This window comes from Microcebus murinus, chromosome 20 (genome assembly GCF_040939455.1).
Source record: "Microcebus murinus isolate Inina chromosome 20, M.murinus_Inina_mat1.0, whole genome shotgun sequence".
NCBI lineage: Eukaryota > Metazoa > Chordata > Mammalia > Primates > Cheirogaleidae > Microcebus > Microcebus murinus.
The window spans coordinates 2,548,521-2,570,367 of NC_134123.1; the positions used below are offsets into that span (position 1 = coordinate 2,548,521).

Below are 21,847 nucleotides of genomic sequence, written 5' to 3' on the forward strand. Positions count from 1 at the left end.
TTACAACCTCTGCCAAAAACCTGTTATTTTTGCCTATCTATTGCTTCCTTTCTTCCTACTAAATTTTTTTTTCTTACAGGAAAAGCAAAGGATTTGAATTCTGAGGACTTAAAGTCCTGACTGCAACTTACTAGTTGTGTGATATTGAACAAGTTGTCTGATTTATTTGAGACTATTTTCATATTTATAAAATAAAGATAATAACCAATCTATAAAAAGTTATGGTGAAGTAATATAAACTAAAATTACTTCATAAACTAAAGCCATTTTCTCCCTGGCATTAACTACCAGGCAATATATTGCATTTGACCATTATTGATTTACTTGCCATTTACCAGGTTTTGGATGTTCTTATGGCTGACACTCAGACTCCGCTGCCCCAATTTTTTTTTTTTTAAGTTGCTTCTAGGCTTGGATCTCTTTTAAAATAAGCCTATTGGAAGCTGAGATTTTGCTATACAGTTTCATCCATTGACTTGCAATAAATTCATGATACTATTACTCTTTTCAACTATATAAATATTCTGGTTATAGTATATGAAGGTGATATGGAATGGTCAGAATAAGACGAGGAGTTACAATCTTACACACAGCCACTCAGTTAAATTCTTAAAACAAGGAAGAAATATAACTATATAGCTTGACAAGATGATAAATCATTAACACAACTTCTAGATTATAGTACCAGTGTCAAACAATTGTTTAGTATGAGCAAATGACAGCCTATTTTCTGTTTCTGAATTTCAGAAAATGACCTAACAAGGTCTAGAACACTAATTGAAAAATGGTTAGTCAAATTTTTCTATAGAATTCTAACAGCAATTCTAAATTATAATTCAGACCTAATATACCTATGACACTAGGACATTGAGGACAGCATTTAGGGGAAAATTCTTTCTAATAAATGTGGAAAATGTAAGCTCCAATATTCTAAATAGTGGGCAAAAATTACTTAAATTCAAACTTTTCTTTTTATTGTATTAATTTTATCAATAACTCTCATTAAAAAATAATAATGATTAGAAATTCATAAAAAATTTATTTAGATAAATGGTACCCAAATATTCTTTATTATAATTTATCCTTCAGTCCTTTTAAAAAACATTTTTCAGTAATATACTAAAGATTTAGGAAATAAAACATCTTTTCAGTTTTATTTTATGAATGAAATTAAAAAACAATTTCTAAAAATAGAATTATATTTCCACACCGTTAGTAATAGTATACTCTTAAGTCTTACTATTAGAACAGTGTCATTTTGTCTTTCTTGTCTCAAAAAAAATAAAATTAGAGAATTAAGACAAAGTAACTAAATAAAGAACATTACAGTAAACACAGGGAACTGAGAAAAAAACTCAGGGTGTTTAGTCTATGGTGATAAATACATAAAACAGCTGATCTCTGACCATGTTGTACAGTTACTTGCTGCCTCTATACAATGTCATTAGTAGAGAGCTTTTACATGTAACATGATTTTAAAGGTTAATTTATGACAAATTAGACAAATTAGCAAATTCAGTAACAAACAAATAGAACTGAAACAAACTCTCTTCTCAAAACAAAAACAAAAAACAAAAAACAAGTTAAGAAACCATAGCTTCAGAAATCTTGATGAAATACATGTTGTGGATTGTATTCTCATACATATAGTTAATTCCTGCTTGATTTTCAAAATCTACAGGAAAAAAGGAGACAGAATTCTCCAGGTACAATCCCTCAAATTAGACACGTCAGCCTTGTGCTAATTTTCAGCAACATAGAAGTCTAGAAATCAGTGAAAAATTATAAACTGTTTTTTCAACAAAAGACGAAAGGATTATATAAAGCCCAATGTATCTTTCCTAATTCTAAGTGTCAAGAATATATTGTGCTAGATTCTCCAAGACACACATTTCCCTTTCAAATTCCATTGAGTAATGGAACACTGAGTGAGATACACTGAAGTCTATCTTACAATTCTCATTTAGCCCAGAAGTACAGAAAAGAAACCCTAAGTTTTAAACAGTTGCCTTTATAAAAGTATCGTGACTTTCATAAGAAATCACAACTGCCTTTGGTACCCAGGTTTCCTGTACAGCTATAATGTTTACTGCTGAGTTAGCTGTTGATATCATTATTACTGCTGAAATGGTAAAGGAAATTAAGTTAAATATTTGAAGGCTTAAAAGAGAAAGTGTTGATAAAAAAACTTTTACGGCAAAAATAAAAACTATTTGGATGTTTTTCCAAAGGTGAGTAATAATAGGTTCTTATTCTTTGAATAGAGCAAATGTCCAAAATAAAAAATGTTTTTACATTTCTTTGTTTTTACGTGCCGCTATACTTTTAAAAGGAATAAATAATACTCATGTTCCATTCATAAGTTTGTTTTGGTTACATCACATTTGCTACACCCTGAGATACTAGCGTCTATAAACTCTGCATAACAGAGCATGAGGACCATGTCCCCAGAAAGTTCTGTAAACACAATTCAGAGCCATTATAATTTAAAAACTCTCCATAATTTTCTACAAATATTTTAGAGACTAATGATACGTTTATCTAAAAATCAGATTTCTAGCAACATTGTTTGGTGTTAAAATCAGTAACAGATCTGAGTTTTTCTGGGGAAGCTGTATTGCATCACAAGCCTAATAGTGAATTTGGAGCTGAGTTATTACTAATTTCACAATCAACAAATAAATTCGTGCTTGGGAAAACTATGAATAGACAAATGATACAAGAGTTAAGAAGAATAAATGTCAAGGAATACAACTAATTGTGAGGTGAACAAAACAATAAGGCATTAAAATTTAGGAATAGTCACATTTATGGCATCTGCCAAGATTCAAGCTATATTGTTTTATCTACTGGTATTTTTATTTCAAAAACAAAACTAGCTGCAGCATTAAAACTTACTGGTAATGCAATAAATGTACTCACAAATTTATAAATGCAAATAATATTGATAGTCACATAATTTCCAATGTCATTACAAAACAAGCAATAAGGGAACTGAAGATAAAATAGGTATGTGCAGAGTATCTTACTAAGTGGTTCATTTCATTTTACCTCATTTTATGTTTACTATAATTCACTGACAGAGGTACAATTATTACTCTTGTTTTAGATGAGTATTAAGGTAATCTGCCCAGGACACACAGAGAGTACGTGGCTGGATGAGCTTAAAGCCTAGGGTTATTCCTTAACTCTCACGGTCTTCAGTCACAAAATGTAATGGGGTAATCTGCCTATAAAAAACCTTGACCTTTTAAAGAGCAAGTTTTGTTGAGTGAAATGTAACCTTTTACTTTCGATTGGAAGTTCACTTTTGTTTTACAGAATATGAATCTATGAGAGGAAAGAGGTATTCTATTTTAAAAATTTATATAAAATGATGGGGATGTGAAATTTTGTACATATATATAATCAAGTCAGGGTATTTAGGGTGTCCATCCCGAGTACATTTATTTTTAACTATAGCCACCCTGTTTCTGCTATCAAACACCTAATTTATTACTTCTAACTGCGTGTTTATAGCCTTTAACTTACTTCTCTTCATTCTCTCCCCTACCTACAACTCACTCTCCACAGCCTTTGTTTTCTATCTTTCTGTTGTCTACCTCCATGTGATCAACTTTTTTAGCTTCCACATTTAAGTGAGAACATGTGATATTTGCCTTTTTGTGTCTGGCCTATTTTATTTAAGATAATGGCCTCCAGTTTTATCCACATTGTTGCAAATGATTTCATTCTGTTTTATGGTCAAATAGTTTTCCCTTGTGTGTGTACACCACATTTTCTTCATCCATTCATCCGTTGATGGACACTTAGGTTGATTTCATATCTTTAATATTGTGAATGGTGCTGCAATAAACATGCTAGTACAAATAGCCCTTTGACATATTGATTTCTTTTCCTTTGGGCAGATACCCAGTAGTGGGATTGCTGGATCACACTGTTAGTTTTTTGAGAAATCTCCATATTGTTTTCCATAGTGGCTATACTAGCCATTTTTCATTGCAGAAATGAACATCCAAGATTCCCACCAAGTGTATAAAAATTCCCTTTTCTCTGCATACTTGCCAACATCTCTTATTTTTTGTCGTTTTATCAATAGCCATTCTCACTGGGGTATGATGACATCTCATTGTGGTTTTGATTTGCATTTCTTCAATGATCAGTGATGTTGAGCATTTTTTCATAATACCTGTTGGCCATTTGTATGTCTTCTTTTGAGAAATACCTACTTGTGTCCTTTGCCCATTATTTAATGGAATTATTTTTCTCCTATTGAGTTGTTTTGAGCATTTTCTATATTGCAGATGTTAGCACCATGTTGGATGAATAGTTTAAAAATATCTTCTCCAATATAACAGGTTGTCTCGTTACCCTACTGATTATTTTTTTTGATGTGCCCAAGCCTTTTGGTTTAATTAAACCCAATTTATTGAGTTTTGTTTTTGTGGCCTGTGCTTTTCAGGTCTTAGTGATGAATTCTTTGCCTACAACAATGTCTCAGAGAGTCTTTCATAGGCTTTCTTCTAGTATTTTTACAGTTTTGGGACTTACATTAAGTCTTTTATCCATTTTGAATTGATTTTTGTGTATGGTGAGAGACAGAGGTCCAGTTTCATTCTTCTGCATGTGGCTACACAATTTTCCCAGCAACATTTACTGAAAAGGGTATCTTTTCCCCAATATAAGCTTTTGTCTGCATTGTCAAAGATCAGTTGACTTAAATAAATGGTTTGATTTCTGTGTTGTTGATTCTGTTCCATTGGTCTAGGTGTCTATTTTTATACCAGTACCATGAGTTTTGGTTACTACAGCCTTATTATATATTTTGAAGTGGGGTAATGTGATGCCTCCAGCTTTGATCTTTTTACTCTGGTTTGCTTTGGCTACTCAGGCTTTTTTGGTTCCATATGAATTTTAGGATTCGTTTTTCTAATTCTGGGAAAAATAACATTGATAATTTGATAGAGATTGAATTAAATCTGCAGATTGCTTTAGGTCATACAGTTATGTTATATTATATTACTAATATTAATTTTTCTGATCCATAAGCATAGGATGTTTTTCCATCTGTTTGTGTCATCTTCAATATCTATTACCAGTGTTTTGTAGTTTTCCTTGTAGAGAGCTTTCACCTCCTTGGTTACATTTATTCCTAGGTATTTTATTTTTATTTTTGGTAGCTATTATAAATGGGGTTGCCTTTTTGATTTTCTTTCTTGGCTAGATAACTAATGGTATATAGAAATGCTATTAATTTTTGTACATTGATGCTGTATTTTATTGAATTTTACTGAAACTTTACTGATTTAATTCCTCAAATCTAAGACTATTTTGGTGGGGTCTTTAGGTAGATCGTATTATCAACAAAAAGGGACAATTTGACTTCTACTTTTCTAATCTGGATGTCTTTTATTTTTTTCCTCTTGCTTGATTGCTCTGGTAGGACTTCAGGTACTATGATGAACAGGAGTGGCAAAAGTGGGTATCCTTGTCTTTTTTCTGTTTTAGAGGAGATGCTTTCTAATTTTCCCCATTCAGTATGACGTTAACTGTGGGTTTGTAATCTATGGCTTGTATTACTGTGAGACATGTTCCTTCTATGCCTTGTTTGTTATGATTTTTATATCATGAAGGAATGTTGAGTTTTATCACATGCTTTTTCTGTCTCTATTGAGACGGGCATATGTTTTTTTTGCCTTTTATTTTTCTTGGTATGCATCATGTTAATTGATTTGTATATGTTGAACCATCCTTGCATATGTGAGAAAAATAACACTTGATCATGGTATATTATCTTTTCAATATGCTATTGTATTTGATTGGATAGTATTTTGTTATGGATTTTTGCCTCTATGTTCATCAGGATATTGGTCAGTGGTTATCTTTTATTGCAGTGTCCTCGTCTGGTTTTGATATCTGGGTGATGCTGGCCACACAGAACGAGTTAGGGAAAATTCCTTCCTCTCTGATTCTTTGGAATAGTTTCAGGAGGAGTAGTATTAGTTCTTCTTTGCAAGTTTGGTAGAATGCAATTGTGAATCCACCCAGTCTTGAGATTTTATTTGTTTAGAGAGTTTTTATTATTGATTTAATACTGCTATTTCTTAATTAGACTGTTCAGATTTTCTATTTATTTCTGGTTCAATCTTGGGAGGTTGTTTGTTTCTAGGAATTTATATATTGCCTTTAGGATTTTCAGTTTGTGAGCATACAGTTGTTCATAAAAGTTTATGACGACCTGTTGTATTTCTGTGGTATCAGTTGTAATGTCTTCTTCATTTCTGATTTGGTTTATCTGTATCTTCACTTTTCTTTGTTAGTCTAGCTAGTGATTTATCTATTTTGCTTATCTATTCAAATAAACAACTTTTTATTTTGTTGAATCTTTGTATGGATTTTTTATTCTGTATTTCATTTAGTTCTGCCTTCATCTTCTGTTAATTTGGGGTTTGGTTTGTTCTTTTTCTATTTTCTTGAGGTGCATTGTTAGACTGTTAATTTATAATCTATTTTTTGATGTAGGCATTTATAGCTATAAACGTCCCTCTTAATAGTGTTTTTGCAGTAGCCCATAGGTTTTTGGATATTGTTTTTCCATTTTTGCCTGTTACATGACATTGTTTGATTTCCATATTAATTTCTCCTTTGACTCAATGATCATTCAGGAGCATGCTGTTTAATTTTCACATATTTGTAGAGTTTCCAAAGTCTCTCTTGGTATTGATTTCCAGTTTTATTTCATTGTGGTCTGAGAAAATACCTGATACTATTTCAATTTTTAAAAAACCGTTGCGAAGTTTTTTGTGGCTTAATGTATTGTCTATCCTGAACAATGTTCCATATACTGGGAAAAAGAATGTATATTTTGCAGTTGTTTGACAGAATGTTTTGTAAATGTGTTTGGTGGTGGTACTTGCCTATTGTATTAGCTACTTGGGAAGCTGAGTCGGGGAGACAGGTTGAACCCAGGAGTTTGAGGTTATAGTGAGCTATGATTGAATCACTGTACTCCAGCCTGGACTTCAGAAAGGGACCCTATCTCTTAAAAGAAAAAAAAAGACAAAAAAGTTTTGTTAATGTCTGTTAGGTCCATGTGCTCTGAAGTATAGTTTAAATTCAATATTTCTTGGTTTTGTCTCTAGATAATCTGTCTAATACTGACAGGTGACTGTGGAATCCCCCAACTTTGAAGTCTTCAGTTTAGATCTAATAATATTTGCTTTATGAATCTGGTGTAAGAGTTGGGTGCATATATTTTGAGAATTCTTATGTTCTCTTGCTTGATTGGTCCTTTTACCATTATATAATGACCTGCTTTATCTTTTTATTAATGTTTCAGATGTAAACTCTATTTATCTGATGTAAGTATAAGTACTCCTACTTGCTTTTTTTTTATTTCAGCATATTATGGGGGTACAGATTTTAAGGTTTCAATAAATGCCCATTCCTCCCCTCCCCCCACAAGTCTGAGTCTCCAGCATGACCATCTCCCAGATGGTGCACAACTCACTCATTATATATGTATATACCCGCCCCTCTCCCCCCCTCCCACCTGCCCAATACCCTATTACTGTAGTACCTATGTGTCCACTTAGGTGCTGCTCAGTTAGTACCAATTTGCTGGTGAGTATATGTGGTGCTTGTTTTTCCATTCTTGGGATACTTCACTGAATACTATGGGTTCCAGCTCTAACCAGGAAAATATAAGATGTGCTATATGACCATTGTTTCTTAGAGCTGAATAGTACTCCATGGTATACATATACCACATTTTATTAATCCATTCTTGGATTGATGGGCACTTGGGCTGTTTCCACAGCCTTGCAATTATGAATTGTGCTGCTATAAACATTCGAGTGCAGGTGTCTTTTTTGTAGAGTGTCATTGGATCTTTTGGATAGATGCCCAGCAATGGGATTGCTGGATCAAATGGTAGATTCACTTGTATCGCTTTAAGGTATCTCTATATTGCTTTCCACAGAGGTTGAACTGGTTTGCAGTCCCACCAGCAGTGGTGAAGGAGTGTTCCTCTCTCTCCGGAACCACGCCAGCATTTATTGTTTGGAGACTTTTTGATAAAGGCCATTCTCACTGGAGTTAAGTGATATCTCATTGTGGTTTTGATTTGCATTTCCCTGATGATTAGAGATGTTGAGCATTTTTTCATATATTTGTTGGCTATTTTTCTGTCTTCTTTAGAAAAGTTTCTGTTCAAGTCCTTTGCCCACTATTTAATAGGGTTATTTGATTATTTCTTGCTGATTTTCATGAGTTCTAAGTATATTCTAGTTATCAGACCCTTATCGGATGCATAGGATGCAAAAATTTTCTCCCATTCTGTAGGTTGTCCGTTTACTTTCATGACTGTTTCTTTGGCTGTGCAGAAGCTTTGTAGTTTCATCATGTCCCATTTATTTATTTTTGTTGCTGCTGTGATTGCCTTTGGGGACTTCTTCATAAACTCTTTGCCTAGGCCGATGCCTAGGAGAGTGTTTCCAACTTTTTCCTCTAGAGTTCTAATAGTTTCATACCTTAGGTTTAAGTCTGTTATCCAGCGTGAGTTGGTTTTTGTGAGAGGTGAAAGGTGTGAGTCCTGTTTTAGCCTTCTGCGGGTGGCTATCCAGTTTTCCCAGCACCATTTATTGAAAAGGGATTCTTTTCCCCAGGGTATGTTTTTGTCTACTTTGTCAAAGATTAGATGGCTATATGAAGATGGTTTTATATCAGGATTCTCACATCAGTTCCACTGGTCAATATTCCTATTTTCGTGCCAATACCAGATTGTTTTAATTACTACAGCTTTGTAGTATAGTTTGATATCTGGCCTATTAATGCCTCCCATTTTGTTTTTGTTGCCTAGAATTGCTTTTGATATTCGGAGTCTTCTTTGGTTTTATATGAAGCGTAAAATTATTTTTTCTATATCTGTGAAGAATGCTGATGGGATTTTAATAGGTATTGCATTGAATCTGTAGATCAGTTTGGGTAGTATAGACATTTTAATGATGTTGAGTCTGTCGATCCACGAGCATGGTATGGATTTCCATCTGTTTACATCCTCTGCTATTTCCATTCTCAGTGTTTCATAGTTCTCCCTATAGAGGTCTTTTACCTCCTTGGTTAAGTATATTCCTAGGTACTTTAATTTCTTTGTTGCTATTGTGAAGGGAATTGAGTCTTTGATTTGGTTCTCAATTAGATTGTTGTTGGCGTATATGAATGCCTCTGATCTCTGTGTATTGATTTTGTATCCTGAGACTTTACTACATTCATTGATCAGTTCCAGGAGTTTCTTGGCTGAATCTTTGGGGTTTTCTAGACATAATATCATATCATCAGCAAACAGTGAAGGTTGGATCTCTTCTGCACCTATTTGGGTACCTTTAATTCCTTTTTCCTGTCAGATTGCTGTAGCCAAGACTTCCAGCACTATGTTGAACAGAAGTGGAGATAGTGGGCAGCCTTGTCTGGTTCCAGTTCTAAGTGGGAATGATTTCAATTTTTCCCCATTCAGTATGATGTTGGCTATGGGTCTGTTATATACGCCTTGTATCATTTTTAGGTATGTTCCTTCTATGCCTTTTAGGTATGTTCCTTTGCAGAGTTCTTCCCATGTTGATCAGTTGTTTCTTTTCTTTAGGTTTTCGTTTGGGTATTCACACGCCTTGTTTGGTTTCTGAGCCGGTAGGTGGTGTCTGTGGGTGAGATTTGACCACTCCCTGTATAATGAGTCAGTAGGTGCCATGAAAAGGCTGTGCAGAATGCCCTCCCTGTCAGTAGATGGCGCTTGCTTGGAGGAACAGGCTACGCTGTTGTTTTTGTGTCCTGTTAGCAGCTCTTGTTCCTGTAGGGAGGCACTTTAGTGCCTCAGGTGGTCGGTGGGGCCCTGGGACTTCCAGGTGTGTCCTTTTCTCCCCCTCAGTGAGGACTGGCCTGGGAGAGAGTCTTGGTGGAGCTTAGTTGGGTAAGCCTGCCCTCAGGCACCACCAATGCCATTAGCAGGGGTCAAAGTTCTGTTCTCTGCTTCCAGGAAAAGCTGTCAGGGAGGGGCTGGAATGGCCCTGCTCAGCCAGAAAGTCTGCGTGTGGGGGTGGGGCTGTCTGAGACCTGCAGTCTGGAGCAAGCCTTGCTTCTTTCCACCCTCCCCAACTCCGTAGCTACTCTTGGGCCTCTGCCAGCAGGCCAGATCACACGCCACCAGGCCTCCCCGGATTGTGATGCCGGCCGGGAGGTTCCCTGCACAGGAACACCACCTGGGCTGGGCGCACGGCCTCCGTTTGGGAGGAGGGTTGCCCTCTAGGACGCTGATGTGCCCCTGAAGGCACCCACACCTCAGTAGGCTGTTCACGTATATCCCTTCTGTGCCCCAGACAATGCTAGACCTCAGTGCACGGGATCTGGTCTGCAGGTCCGACCTCTGGGTCCCAGAGTTCAAACTGTATCCCCACCAGGGAGAGGAGTGCCAGTCCCAATTCACCCACAGGGAGCCCAAGCTGGGTCTATGTCTCTCAGCTTCAGGGTCTGCCCCGGTCTCCTGGGATCACCGTGCCAGCAGCACCTGGGAAGGCTGGCAGGTAGGGAACTCACAGTCTGAGTTCCCCTTAGTTAGCTGTAGGGTCCCCAAAGGGAAGGTCCTGTTCCCTGTAGGTGCCTCTGGCAGGTGGCTGTATTGTCTCTCTGGGCAGCCGAGGGTAGGGTTGGTGGAGGGGAGGAGGAGGCAATATGGCGCCTGCCGCGTGGCTCAGGTCTGTTTACATGGAGGTGCCCCGAGGGATTTGGGAGCCTGGTGCGGCATCCGCTACAGGCTCACCGCTAGCTGGTGGCGGCCGTCCCTGGGCTGGTGTCCGCAGGTCTCTCCATCCTCTGGGGAGCCCACCAGCAGTCCCAGATGCAGTGGAGGGGAAAGGTGACTGATCCCCCTACCCTTCCCGCTGGTCTCCGGGCTGCCCCGGCAGTCTCAGCTTCCAGTTCCCCTCCGCACCCTCCTCCTGTGGAGTCTCCAGTGGTCTCATGTACCCTCCTCCCGTCCTCGTCCACTGTATGCTTGTCTTCTTGCTTCCTTTTTCTAATTTCTGCTAGAATCTGTCTTTTCTGCAGAGACACTTTGTCTGGCGGTGTTTCTCGTCCACCATCTTGATCCTTACCCTCCTACTTGCTTTTGATTTCCAATTGTGTTGAATAACTTCTTCCATCCTTTTACTTTAGTGTGTAGGTGCCACTACTGGTAAGGTGATTATTTTCAATCAGAATATATTTGAATCACGTCTTTAAAAGATTTTAATCTATTTATAATCAAGGTGATTATTACTACGTGAGGCTTTGTTCCTGTCATATTGTTGTTTTCTGGTTGTTTAATATATTCTTTGCTCCTTTCTTTTTCTATTACTGTTTGTCATTGCAGTTTGGTGGATTTCCATAGTGGTACAATTTGATTCCTTTCTCTTCCTCTTTTATGTGATTGCCTTAATCAGTGAGTGTTACACTTTTGTGTGTTTTCGTGATGCTAAATGTCATCGTATAGCTTCCAGGTTTAGGACACCCATAACCATTTCTTGCAGGGCCTGTGTAGTGGTAACAAATTCCATTATAATTTGCTTCTCTGGGAAAAAATAAAGTCTATAGTTTATTTTTCCGTTACTTGAAGTATAATTTTGCTGGATATAGTAATCCTTGTCTGAAGGGTCTTCCCCATCCCACTGCTCTCCAGTGCTTTGAATACATCACACCATCTCTTATGGCCTATAAGGTTTCTGCTGAGAAAACTCTGTTAGTCTGATGGCATTTCCTTTATACGTGAATAGGTGCTTTTCTCTTGCTGTTTTTAGGATTTTCTATTTGAGTTTAGACACACTGAATATAATGTGCTGTGGAGATGTGTTTGCATTTTATCTGTTGGAAATCGCCGAGACTCCTCTATGTGGATGTCTAAATCTGCTGCTAGATTTAGGAAGCTTTCATCCATTAATATTATTTTGTGGCTGAGCATGGTGGCTCACGACATCCTAACACTCTGGGAGGCAGAGGTGGGAGGATGGCTCAAGGTCAGGAGTTTGAGACCAAGAGTAAGAGACCCCACCTCTATAATTAAAAAACAACAAAAAACCCCAAATATTATTTTGTTAGGTAGGTTGTCTAATTCTTTTGTTGTCTCTTTGCACCCAAGGACACCAATATTTCCAATATTTGGTTACTTTAAATTGTCCAAATGTCACAAAGGCTTTGCTCATTCCTTTTTATTTTGGTTTTTTAGAATTTTTTGTCTGACTGGATTATTTCAAAAGACTTGTCTATAGGTTCTGAGATTCCTTTTTCTCCTTTATCTAGTCTACTGTTTAAGATTCCAAATATACTTAGTATTTCATTCAATGAGTTCCTCAATTCCACAATTTTTTATTGGCTCTTCCTAAAAATATCTATTTTATAAATTTATCAGTGATATACTGAATTTTTTTTTAATTCCTCTTGTATGTCAACAAGATTCTTCTAAAGCAGCATTTTGAATTTTTTTATCTGGGATTTCATGAATTTTTTTTTAAATTACTATTTATTGCACCACCTTTGGTGGCATCATATTTACTTGCTTTTTCATATTTTCTGTGTCCTTGCATTGATATCTATCTGTACATCTGACAGTTGTTTCCTCCAATTTTTTGAAATTGCTTTCATAGGGGAGAACTTTTTCCTGAAGATGTGTATATGCCATTGGTTGGGTAGGATGTTTTGGCTTTGATTTTGGGTGCTTGCAGTATGTGATTTCTGTATGATTTATTTTGATATATGCAGTGTCAGTTGTATCTATGATTTCCTCAATGGCTTAGGGTGCAGTTATTAGTGGAGGCTGTGGTAAAGTTTTGCTGTGGACTAGGATGTCAGGTGAGCCAGACTTTGGCCCCATTGGTGGGCTAAGCATTCTTGTTCTTGACCCCCAGAGCAGCTTATGCTGTTACTGGTTTTAGTGGGTCCAGGAAGGCCAATTCTTGGGCCTTCAAGAGGCTTGCTCTAATGCCAGTAGTGGCAATGACACGCTGTGTGTGTGGGCATGTTCTTGAGTCTCTGGTGTGATGTACATGATGGCAGCAATAGTGGCAGAGCAACCCACTGGAATCCAAATGGTCCATGCTGGTGTTGGTAGTAACTGCAATAGGTTGGGGTAGCCAGTCCTCTGGCCTACTGGTGGCAGATGTAGATAGGTGCTAGCTGTGGTTGTATTGGCAGGTTGGGTTGGCCCAACCTCAGACCCAGATGGGAAGGATCAGGTGCCAGCAAAGGTGGACTGGGCTGGCTGATTTCCAGGCAATTGTATGGCATGCTGGATTATTGGGGGGATGGGACTGGGATGGTTGACTTGTGCTCAGTTCTCCTGGTAGAGCATTAAGGTGCTGCCTGTGATAGGCAGGAGTGGTCCTTAGGGTGCAGGCAGAATGCTCAGGTATAGGCAGTGGAAGCTGCCACTAAGGAGGGTGGGGCCCCCTCTCAGCTGGAGTGGCATAGGAAGGAAGGTGTGAGGTGTGCAGTTTGCTTGTGCCTTGTTCCCACAACGGCCTGTAGCAGCAGCAGGGGTGGGATTTATCCTCAAAGTACAGGAAAGTTACCGGTCTTCCTCCACTCTCTATGACCTGTGATGGCAGCCACTTTGGCCCAACTCAAAGGCAACACTCAACCTTTGTAGGCCAGGCTGTCAAAATGGTATTGGCTGTGAGCTTTCCACCAGAGAGGGCAGGGCCCCTCTCAGCTGGAGTAGCATGGGCAAGTAGCTATAGAGAGTGTGGTGTGCTCATACCTTGGTTTCACAGTAGCCTGTGGCAACAGTGGTAGGATTTGTCCTCAGGGTTCATGGCAGTGTCAGACTTTCCCCCTCTACCCTTGCCCTGGGTAGCAGTGGCAGCTTCAGCCCAGCTTCAGGGAAGGACACAGACCTTTGGAGGCTAGGATCTCAGAATGGCACCAAGAAACACTTGCTCTGGGCGTGGATGCCTGTGGGACTCTGCATAAGGTCCCTCTCTGGGGCAATATTTCTTTGCAATCACTAGGCAGCTACCTATGTCAGTCTCAAGGCCCGAGTGTGTCGAGGGATTCTCCTATACCTAAGACTGTAAAAGATCATGGAGAAATTGTGGAGCCCTGGGGATTTCTCTCTTATTGTTTCCCTGTATCAGGGAGCTTCTCGTGGCTCCCAACTGATTTCAGTTAAGTAAGCTGCCTTGCTTCCCTCTCCTTACTTATTTAAAGTATGAACATCTACTTGCTATTTTGGTTCAACCTCTGCATATAGTCAGGCATCTTGTATTTCTCTCTCTAGGAATAGGTATTCTACGCACTTGGGAGAGTTCAGGGACCATGTAAAGAAATAGGAACCGAGTTTATCGTGCTCCTTATTTAGAGACTATAATATATGCAGGTGCTATTCAGTTACAAAGTGTCATACTGAAGATACTTTACAAATATTTCTCACTTGATTTAATTTCCTCACCTTCCAGATGTATTCTTCAGTATGGCAAGAGCATCTGGATAGCCATCCATGTTGTAGTCTCCAATATGAAGGGTAATTGGAATTGGTATTTCAAGTGGTCGTTGTTCATGCACAAATGGCACAAAGCCCCAGAGTGTGCCCTTATTGCTGAAATCCTGTAGGACTGGAACCCACTATGGAATAAGCGAAAAAGATTAGACTTTATTTTAGAAAAAAATTCACCATTTGCAAAACAAATGATCAATTAAAGTTCTCAAGATAAGCATTATTTTATTTAACTTCTCTTTCTGTAAAATATGGTAAAGTATTATAATTTACTTTAATGAACAGGTGACTGACACTCTGGGGAAAACAAAGTAGTCTCCCTTAGAATTTATCACCAGTCATCTTTGAACTAGCATATAAAGCCTTAGAAAGTTTCTTTACAGTATCACACACATATTTTTTTTTGAGACAGGGTCTTGCTCTGTCACCAAGGCTGGAGTGCAGTGGTGTGATCATAGTTCCCTGCAACCTCGAACTCCTATGCTGAAGTGATCCTCCTGCCTTAGTCTCCTGAGTAGCTGGGACTACAGGCATGTACCACCACACTTGACTAATTTTTAAAATTTTTTGTAGAGATGGGATCTCACTAAGTTGCCCAGGCTGGTCTTGAACTCCTGGCCTCAAGCAATCCTCCTGCCTTGGCCTCCCAAAGTGCTGGGATTATAGGCACGAGCCACCATGCCTGGCCTGTAACACAAATTTTAGCAATGAACTGATATTAAATATTCATGTAGTTGAACTACCCAATTTAAAATTTGTGTCAAGTGAGGATATAACCTTAAATGAATATTTCAAGCTCTAGTTAAAGGAAACTAATAGTGATGTCCTTTCAGGAGGACCAACTTAGGCAGAAAGTTAGAACATTACCAAGTCTCCCTTGCTCTGCTGTGCCTCTTACACATTAAGATGACTTCAGTCACCATCCTCCAACCAAGCAGCTCATGAAGCTTTCTAAACAACACCAGGCCCAACAAGCATTGTCTGCAACTGACAGGCACTTTTTAGCCAAGGAGAATGAGCTCTGTCATTAAAATAGCTAGAAGCTACATTTTTAGTAAATTCCTGTCTTTCTATTTTGATTGGAATGAAGACAACAGAGAGAATAGGCTGATCTCAAAATGAGCTTTTGGAAAACTCCTTGTTTCTTCTCACTGCACAAATCTTCACTTCCTAGTAACTAAAAATCTGAAGAGTGGAAATCATGCCATTAAAAGAATGATAGATGTGCCCACAATTAGCTAAGAGGCCAAATGCTGGCAGATAACCCAAAGATGTCTGAACAGAAGTGGGCACAGCTGACTTGAAATGACAGGAGGCCAAATATGCCTACAGATTCTCTTTTTTCCCTTATAAGCAGGTGACTTATTTTTATAGCTACAAGCCAGACTACATTAAAAATGGCTTCTTGAAAAGGTGTAGCAAAAACAATGTATTTCCAACATTTCATATGTTACATATATTTTGCCATGAGAAAAGAAAAAAACTTGATAAAGACATACAGAAAATGAGTTTTCTTCTTTTAAAAAAACTTGTCTGCATCTTTAATAATTTTTCAATCTTTCTTCAAGCAAAAAAGTATTACTTTATATATCATGAAAATATTTGTTTCACTTGACTTTGAAAAAAATTGTTGGTTTAGTTTTAGAAGATGGGAAATTCCACAAAATACCAAGTTATGAGAAATGTGTAAAGAGGCTGACAGTTTATTAGTGAGGATAAGCTGTATCAGATAAAGTATTCCTGTTAAGGTAAATGTAATAAGGTCTAAAAAGCAAATACATTTTTCACTTAATGTGACTCCCAAAAGAGTCACCAAAGAGCTGTGACATTTATCTTCCTAGAGAGAGATGTCTGTGTAATTTCAAAATATTCTTATAGTACTGTGTCACTTGAAGGGACAGACTAAATCATAGGTTACTTCTACTTATGACTCAATAATGAAGAGTTACTTGAACTAATGTTTAGATTGATTCAAAACTTAAAGTTCAAGATAAAAGCATGTAAGTTAAATGTTTTTATTTACTTATTTTCATATTTTTGTCTTTAAAGACTAGTGACATTAAGGCTAGTGACATGAAGCATTGGGAATGGAGAAGGAATAAAGAAATGTGTAACTGGTTGTGATCAATTAGTGATAAATATCACTGTACTCAGACCAACCAGGTAAATGCCATTAGAATGCTGACTGTTTGAAAATGTGTTTGCTTTCGTGTTTTCATATAAAATATGATGTTCCCTACCCATAAAGGCTATAAAAGTCCAAGTGTTACTCTATCATTTATTACCCCTCCAGAAAGAAAAGAAAATTGGTTAATTCAAATACTATTGTTATAACTTATCATGTCCATATTAATCCTTCACTATGACTATCATATTCTAAATTGCTTACCCATAAGCTACAGGTAAAAAGTCAACATGAGAGAATGAAATAGATCTAGATATCATAACATTAGCTTTGAAAATAGATAAAATGTTGCTCTAAATAACCCTTCATTATAGTGTGTTTTGCCATATAAAAAGCTAACAGGTCGTTTAATAACCATATCCAGAATGGGTTTTCTTTATCAGATATGATTAAAATAGTATCTTTCCGTTCAATAAACAAAAAATAGATTTAAATGTATTTTATGATGCTAAAATGAGGACGTCAATAACTTAATTTTGGGTTTCTCTCTGATTTTTCAGATGCCTTTTCTAACCCTTGAAGATTTCTTTCAAGCACATAACTCTGTTTACATTAAAAAACAAGCTGATATACCTGCTTTGTCCCAGATCTCAGTAAGTAGATGGTGCTTTTCTGGCAGTTTTTATCTTCACACCCTGGTAGTAAGTGGTCCATGTGTCCATCTCCATCTGTCAAAAGAAACTTCAAGAGTCCATTAATAGCCACAAAATAAAGTGTTCTTGTATGGCAGATTCAATTTTCTATTTGTTCAAAGTCTACATCAATCTAGATAAAACTGAAGAATTTGACACATGGGTTTATAATGAATATGATTCAATTAAAAACCACTCTGGCCCTTGCTACCTATTATCTGAACTGTATCTTATTTTAAACTGCAAACTTTTCTGTGGTTAAACATTTATTCACTCTTGGAAAAAGCCAATTTCAGGCCTTAATGTTAAAATCATCAATTTAAAAAAATGTAGCTTTGACTTATTCACGTAATTATCATTGCTGCCACAGGAGAAAAATAAGCATGTGAATAGCAATCCATTATTACACAGCATCTTTTAAATGTGAGACTCTTATCATTATACATAGTTTTAAGTGCCTTTTATTCAGCATGAACTTTAATCCAAGAGTTATAAAGTTCTTAGCACTCTGGCTGCTAAACGGTACCAATAAATTTTTATCAATAAAAATGCAAATTAAGGGAATACAGATGTCCTTTAAAACTGACAATTTTTACAAAGCCGCCAACTATTCTGCAAACACTTGTAGAGGTAAGGTTACTGAGGAACCTGGAGGTTGCTCCTCTAGTGCTCCTTCCTATCTGTTGTCCCTGCTACCTTTCAGGGTTTACAGATTCTGATATCCTCAAGCTAAATCTCTTTATGTGGACATTCACAAGAGAGTAATTACTTAGCTTTTAAATTTGGGGCCTGATTTTGTGTTGCTTTAATTACTGATTTATTTGGTATGGTTTATTAGATCATTTAATTTGTACACTTAGAAGGAAATTTAAAAAAATTATCATTAGGCTGGGAACAGTGGCTTACATTTGTAATCTTAATACTTTGGGAGGCTGAGGTGGGAAGACTGTTTGAAGCCAGGAGTTTGAAACAAGCCTAAGCAACATAGCGAGACCCCATCTCTAAAAAAATAAAAATATTAGCTGGGTTTGGTGGCATGTACCTGTACTCCTGCCTACTTGGGAGGCTAATGCAGGCTAGGCTTGAGCCTAGGAGTTTGAGGTTGCAATGAGCTATGATGACAACACTATACTCTAGCCTGGGCAACACAGTGAGACACTGCCTGAAAAAATAAAAATTATTAAAGAAATATCTTTCACTGTATAGGTTTACATATTAAGAGAGCTATAATACTATAACAAGCCCATCAAGTCTCCAATAGTGTATTCCAAAGAAACAAAATGAATTTTAAGGCTGAGTGGGGTGAAAATCTAGCCAAGGGAAGCTGGCCTCTGCAGGGTAAAGTAAAAAGGCATAGCGAAGGGGAAAATTGATTTATCTCATTTAATTTCATGATTTAATTACTTATGACCATGATTATTTGGGATAATAAATCCTTAGTTAGGGGAGCACAACATTAAATAAAACACTTGAATTAAAAATAAAAAGTATAGAGAACATCTGTGATTTGACAATATATAGATTTGAACTGCTTGGAATTAAAGAGGTTTAGAGATAGGGATACAACTTTGGCAAGAATACTTGGAAAAGAGACAGCTTTCTGAGTAGATGAACATATATCATGGTTAAAAAAATAAATAAAAGAGAGCTAGCCAAGTAAGAAAGAACTAAATAAAAAATGTTATTTATAAACTGGCTGTAATATTAAACAATATCACAGACTTCATTAAAAACTGACCCATTCTACTATAAGTTAATAGGGACCAATTAGAAGAACATGACGAAGTCTTTGCCCTTCATATTTACTCCAATGGCAAAATACTCAGATTAGAATTTTATTTACACTTTTCTTTTCCTGTCGCTCCTCTCTCTTCCCAGTAGTTCCAAATTTCCCATGTATATTTTGACCATGAACTAGCCAATATTTTATGAAATGTTCTGGCAAATAACTATTTAATAAACATATATCTAACTCATGATGACAGCACAATTATGCATTTTAGTATAAATTAACAGCAATATTTTATAGATATATTCACAGAAATCTAGAACTCACAGAATACGCATGGAATATACTCCTGGTGCTAACTGTAAGTGCACAAGAGAAGTAACAGTAATGCTTTCTGAGAGTTCAATTTTGAGCCCAAAGGAAATGTGTTGTCTTCTTTTATTTATTTATTTTTTAAAGACATAGTCTCGTTCTGTTGCCCAGGCTAAAGTGATGTGGCATCAGCCTAGCTTACAGCAACCTCCAACTCCTGGGCTCAAGCGATCCTCCTGCCTCAGCCTCCCGAGTAGCTGGGACTATAGGCATGCACCACCATGCCCTGTTAATTTTTTCTATATATTTTTAGTTGTCCAGCTAATTTATTTCTGTTTTTAGTAGAGACGGGGTCTCGTCTTGCTGGTCTTGCACTCCTGACCTCGAGCGATCCTCCCGCCTCAGCCTCCCAGAGTGCTAGGATTATGGGTGTTGAGCCACCACACCTGGCCAATTTGCTATCCTAAAGGAAACAAATTTTAAAATTTTACATGTTTCACTTTTCTGATTTTTAAAAAGCTTTTTTTCCCTCCTTTTATTTCATCATATTATGAGGGTACAAATATTGTTAGGGTTACATATATCATATATCTCCCCTGCCACCCCCCCCCCCCAGAGCTTCAAGTGTGTCCAACCTCCAGTTGGTGCACACCACACCCATTATGTAAGTATACACCCTTCCCCTCCTCCCCCTTTCCACCTGCCCACCGCTGTTTTTTTGACATTTTGGTTACATTGTATATCTTTGCCACTCCCTAAGAAAGGTTAGAGGTATTCCCTTCCCCCCAATACAATGCTTGTCACATCCCTAAGATGTGGGCCTTTATTTGGTAGTAACTTGCAATAACAGAATTTGCAATAATGGAAACAGTATAAGGAAGGCCTGTCAAGCCTTTAACCAGATTTGCCTCTTGTTAACATTTTACCCCATTTGTTTTATCATCTATGCTCTTTCTCTCTATGAAATAAATTTTTTTCTGAACCACGTATATAAGAACATAGCTCTTTTCCCTTAAATACTTCAGTGTGTATTCCCTAGGAATAGAGATATTATGTATCCTCAATAGAGTTAATTCACAATTCACACAAATATAATGCCTTTATCTAATGTATTACCTATACTCCACTTTTGTCCTTTGACCTAATAATGCCCTGTATAACATTTTTGTCCCTGCAGCACAGAATCCAGTTTAGGAATAGAAATTACACTCAGTTGTTACTTATTAGCCTCCTTTAATTTGGAATCTTTCCATAGCCTTTATTGTCTTTTCTAATCTGCATATCTTTTTTATCTATCTCATGCTACAGGAATCTTTTATATTTTAATATATTATTACGCCTACTTTCAGAAAGCAGCTTTCACATGTGAAGTATCAGAGGCACAAGGCTAGGAACTAGAATTAATTTAAGCAAATTCTCAGAGAAATAACATCCCTTTGTGAGTAGACTATGAAGAAAGACACGCTGATGGAGAAGCCAGTCTGTGAACTTGGCACACAGTCCTTAAAGAAGTCCCCCAAATTTATAGCTTTGACTGCCTTTTCCTCAGAAGTTTAGTAAAGTATGTATCTCCTTTTCTTGAAGGCTAAAATCCTTTCTCAAAGGCTCACTAAAAATTGTAACAGAAGGAATGGCATTTTGATTGACTTATATTTATAAAATCCAGTGTAAAAACTGACCTTTTGTATGACTGGTTACCCAGGACTAAAGAGCAAACACACGCTAACTTCCTTTGATGCTAACCTTAGCCAAATTTCAAATGAAATTCTTCTGTAATGCATACAAATAATTTTATGGAGATAGATTTAACAATTCAAAACTAATTTATCAAAAAATTTTAATTTTAAAATCAAGAGCATGCTAAATTAATGTTATTGTTCTTATCATAAAAATGGATATCAATTTTTGTATAATTTTTCTGTTTTTAATTAAGTAGGGGAAAAAGGTACACATAAAAGAAAAAGGTCACATATATCACTTATCCTTTTAAACACCTCTTATCCTCTTAATATTTTTCAGTCAAATGAAGTTAACTAACCTGTGGTATTGCTTAAGCAAATTGCAACTCATTGTTCTGGCCCCAGATTACTATTCCATTAATGTAGTGGTTCTTAAAATGTAGTCCTGCAACGTCTGAATCACATGGGAACTTGTTAAAAATGCAAATTCTTAGGCTCCTGCCCAGATATAATCAGTAAGAGCTCCTGAGCTGGGAGGCCCAGCAACCTGTATTTTCATATGTCCTCCAGCTGATTTGGGTACATGGTAAGGTTTGGGGACGCACACTCTAAGGTATCTACACTGGTCTCCCAATGATGCCAGAGGGTGCAATGTGCGTTCCTACTTACAATGTCTTGAGATCATGTTTTTTCATTTATAATAAATTCATCTTCTTGCTAATCAAATTGATTACCCTTAGGACATGGTCTGGATCCCTTCCTTAGGAACCTTGCTCCAGTCTCTTGGAACTCCAA

At 37.2% G+C, this 21,847-nt stretch overlaps 1 protein-coding gene across 3 annotated transcripts in view; it reads right to left on the reverse strand.

Moving 5' to 3' along the window:
- The window catches only part of ITFG1 (integrin alpha FG-GAP repeat containing 1), a 305,254-nt gene that overhangs the window by 176,341 nt on the left and 107,066 nt on the right, over positions 1–21,847 (reverse strand). For all 3 annotated transcript variants that reach the window (XM_012773847.3, XM_075995608.1, XM_075995609.1), the window contains exons 9-10: positions 17,274–17,368; positions 14,471–14,643 (exon numbers count right to left, since the gene is read on the reverse strand). In XM_012773847.3, coding sequence (XP_012629301.2) covers positions 14,471–14,643; positions 17,274–17,368 — 268 coding nt within the window. The remainder of the gene's footprint in view (positions 1–14,470; positions 14,644–17,273; positions 17,369–21,847) is intronic.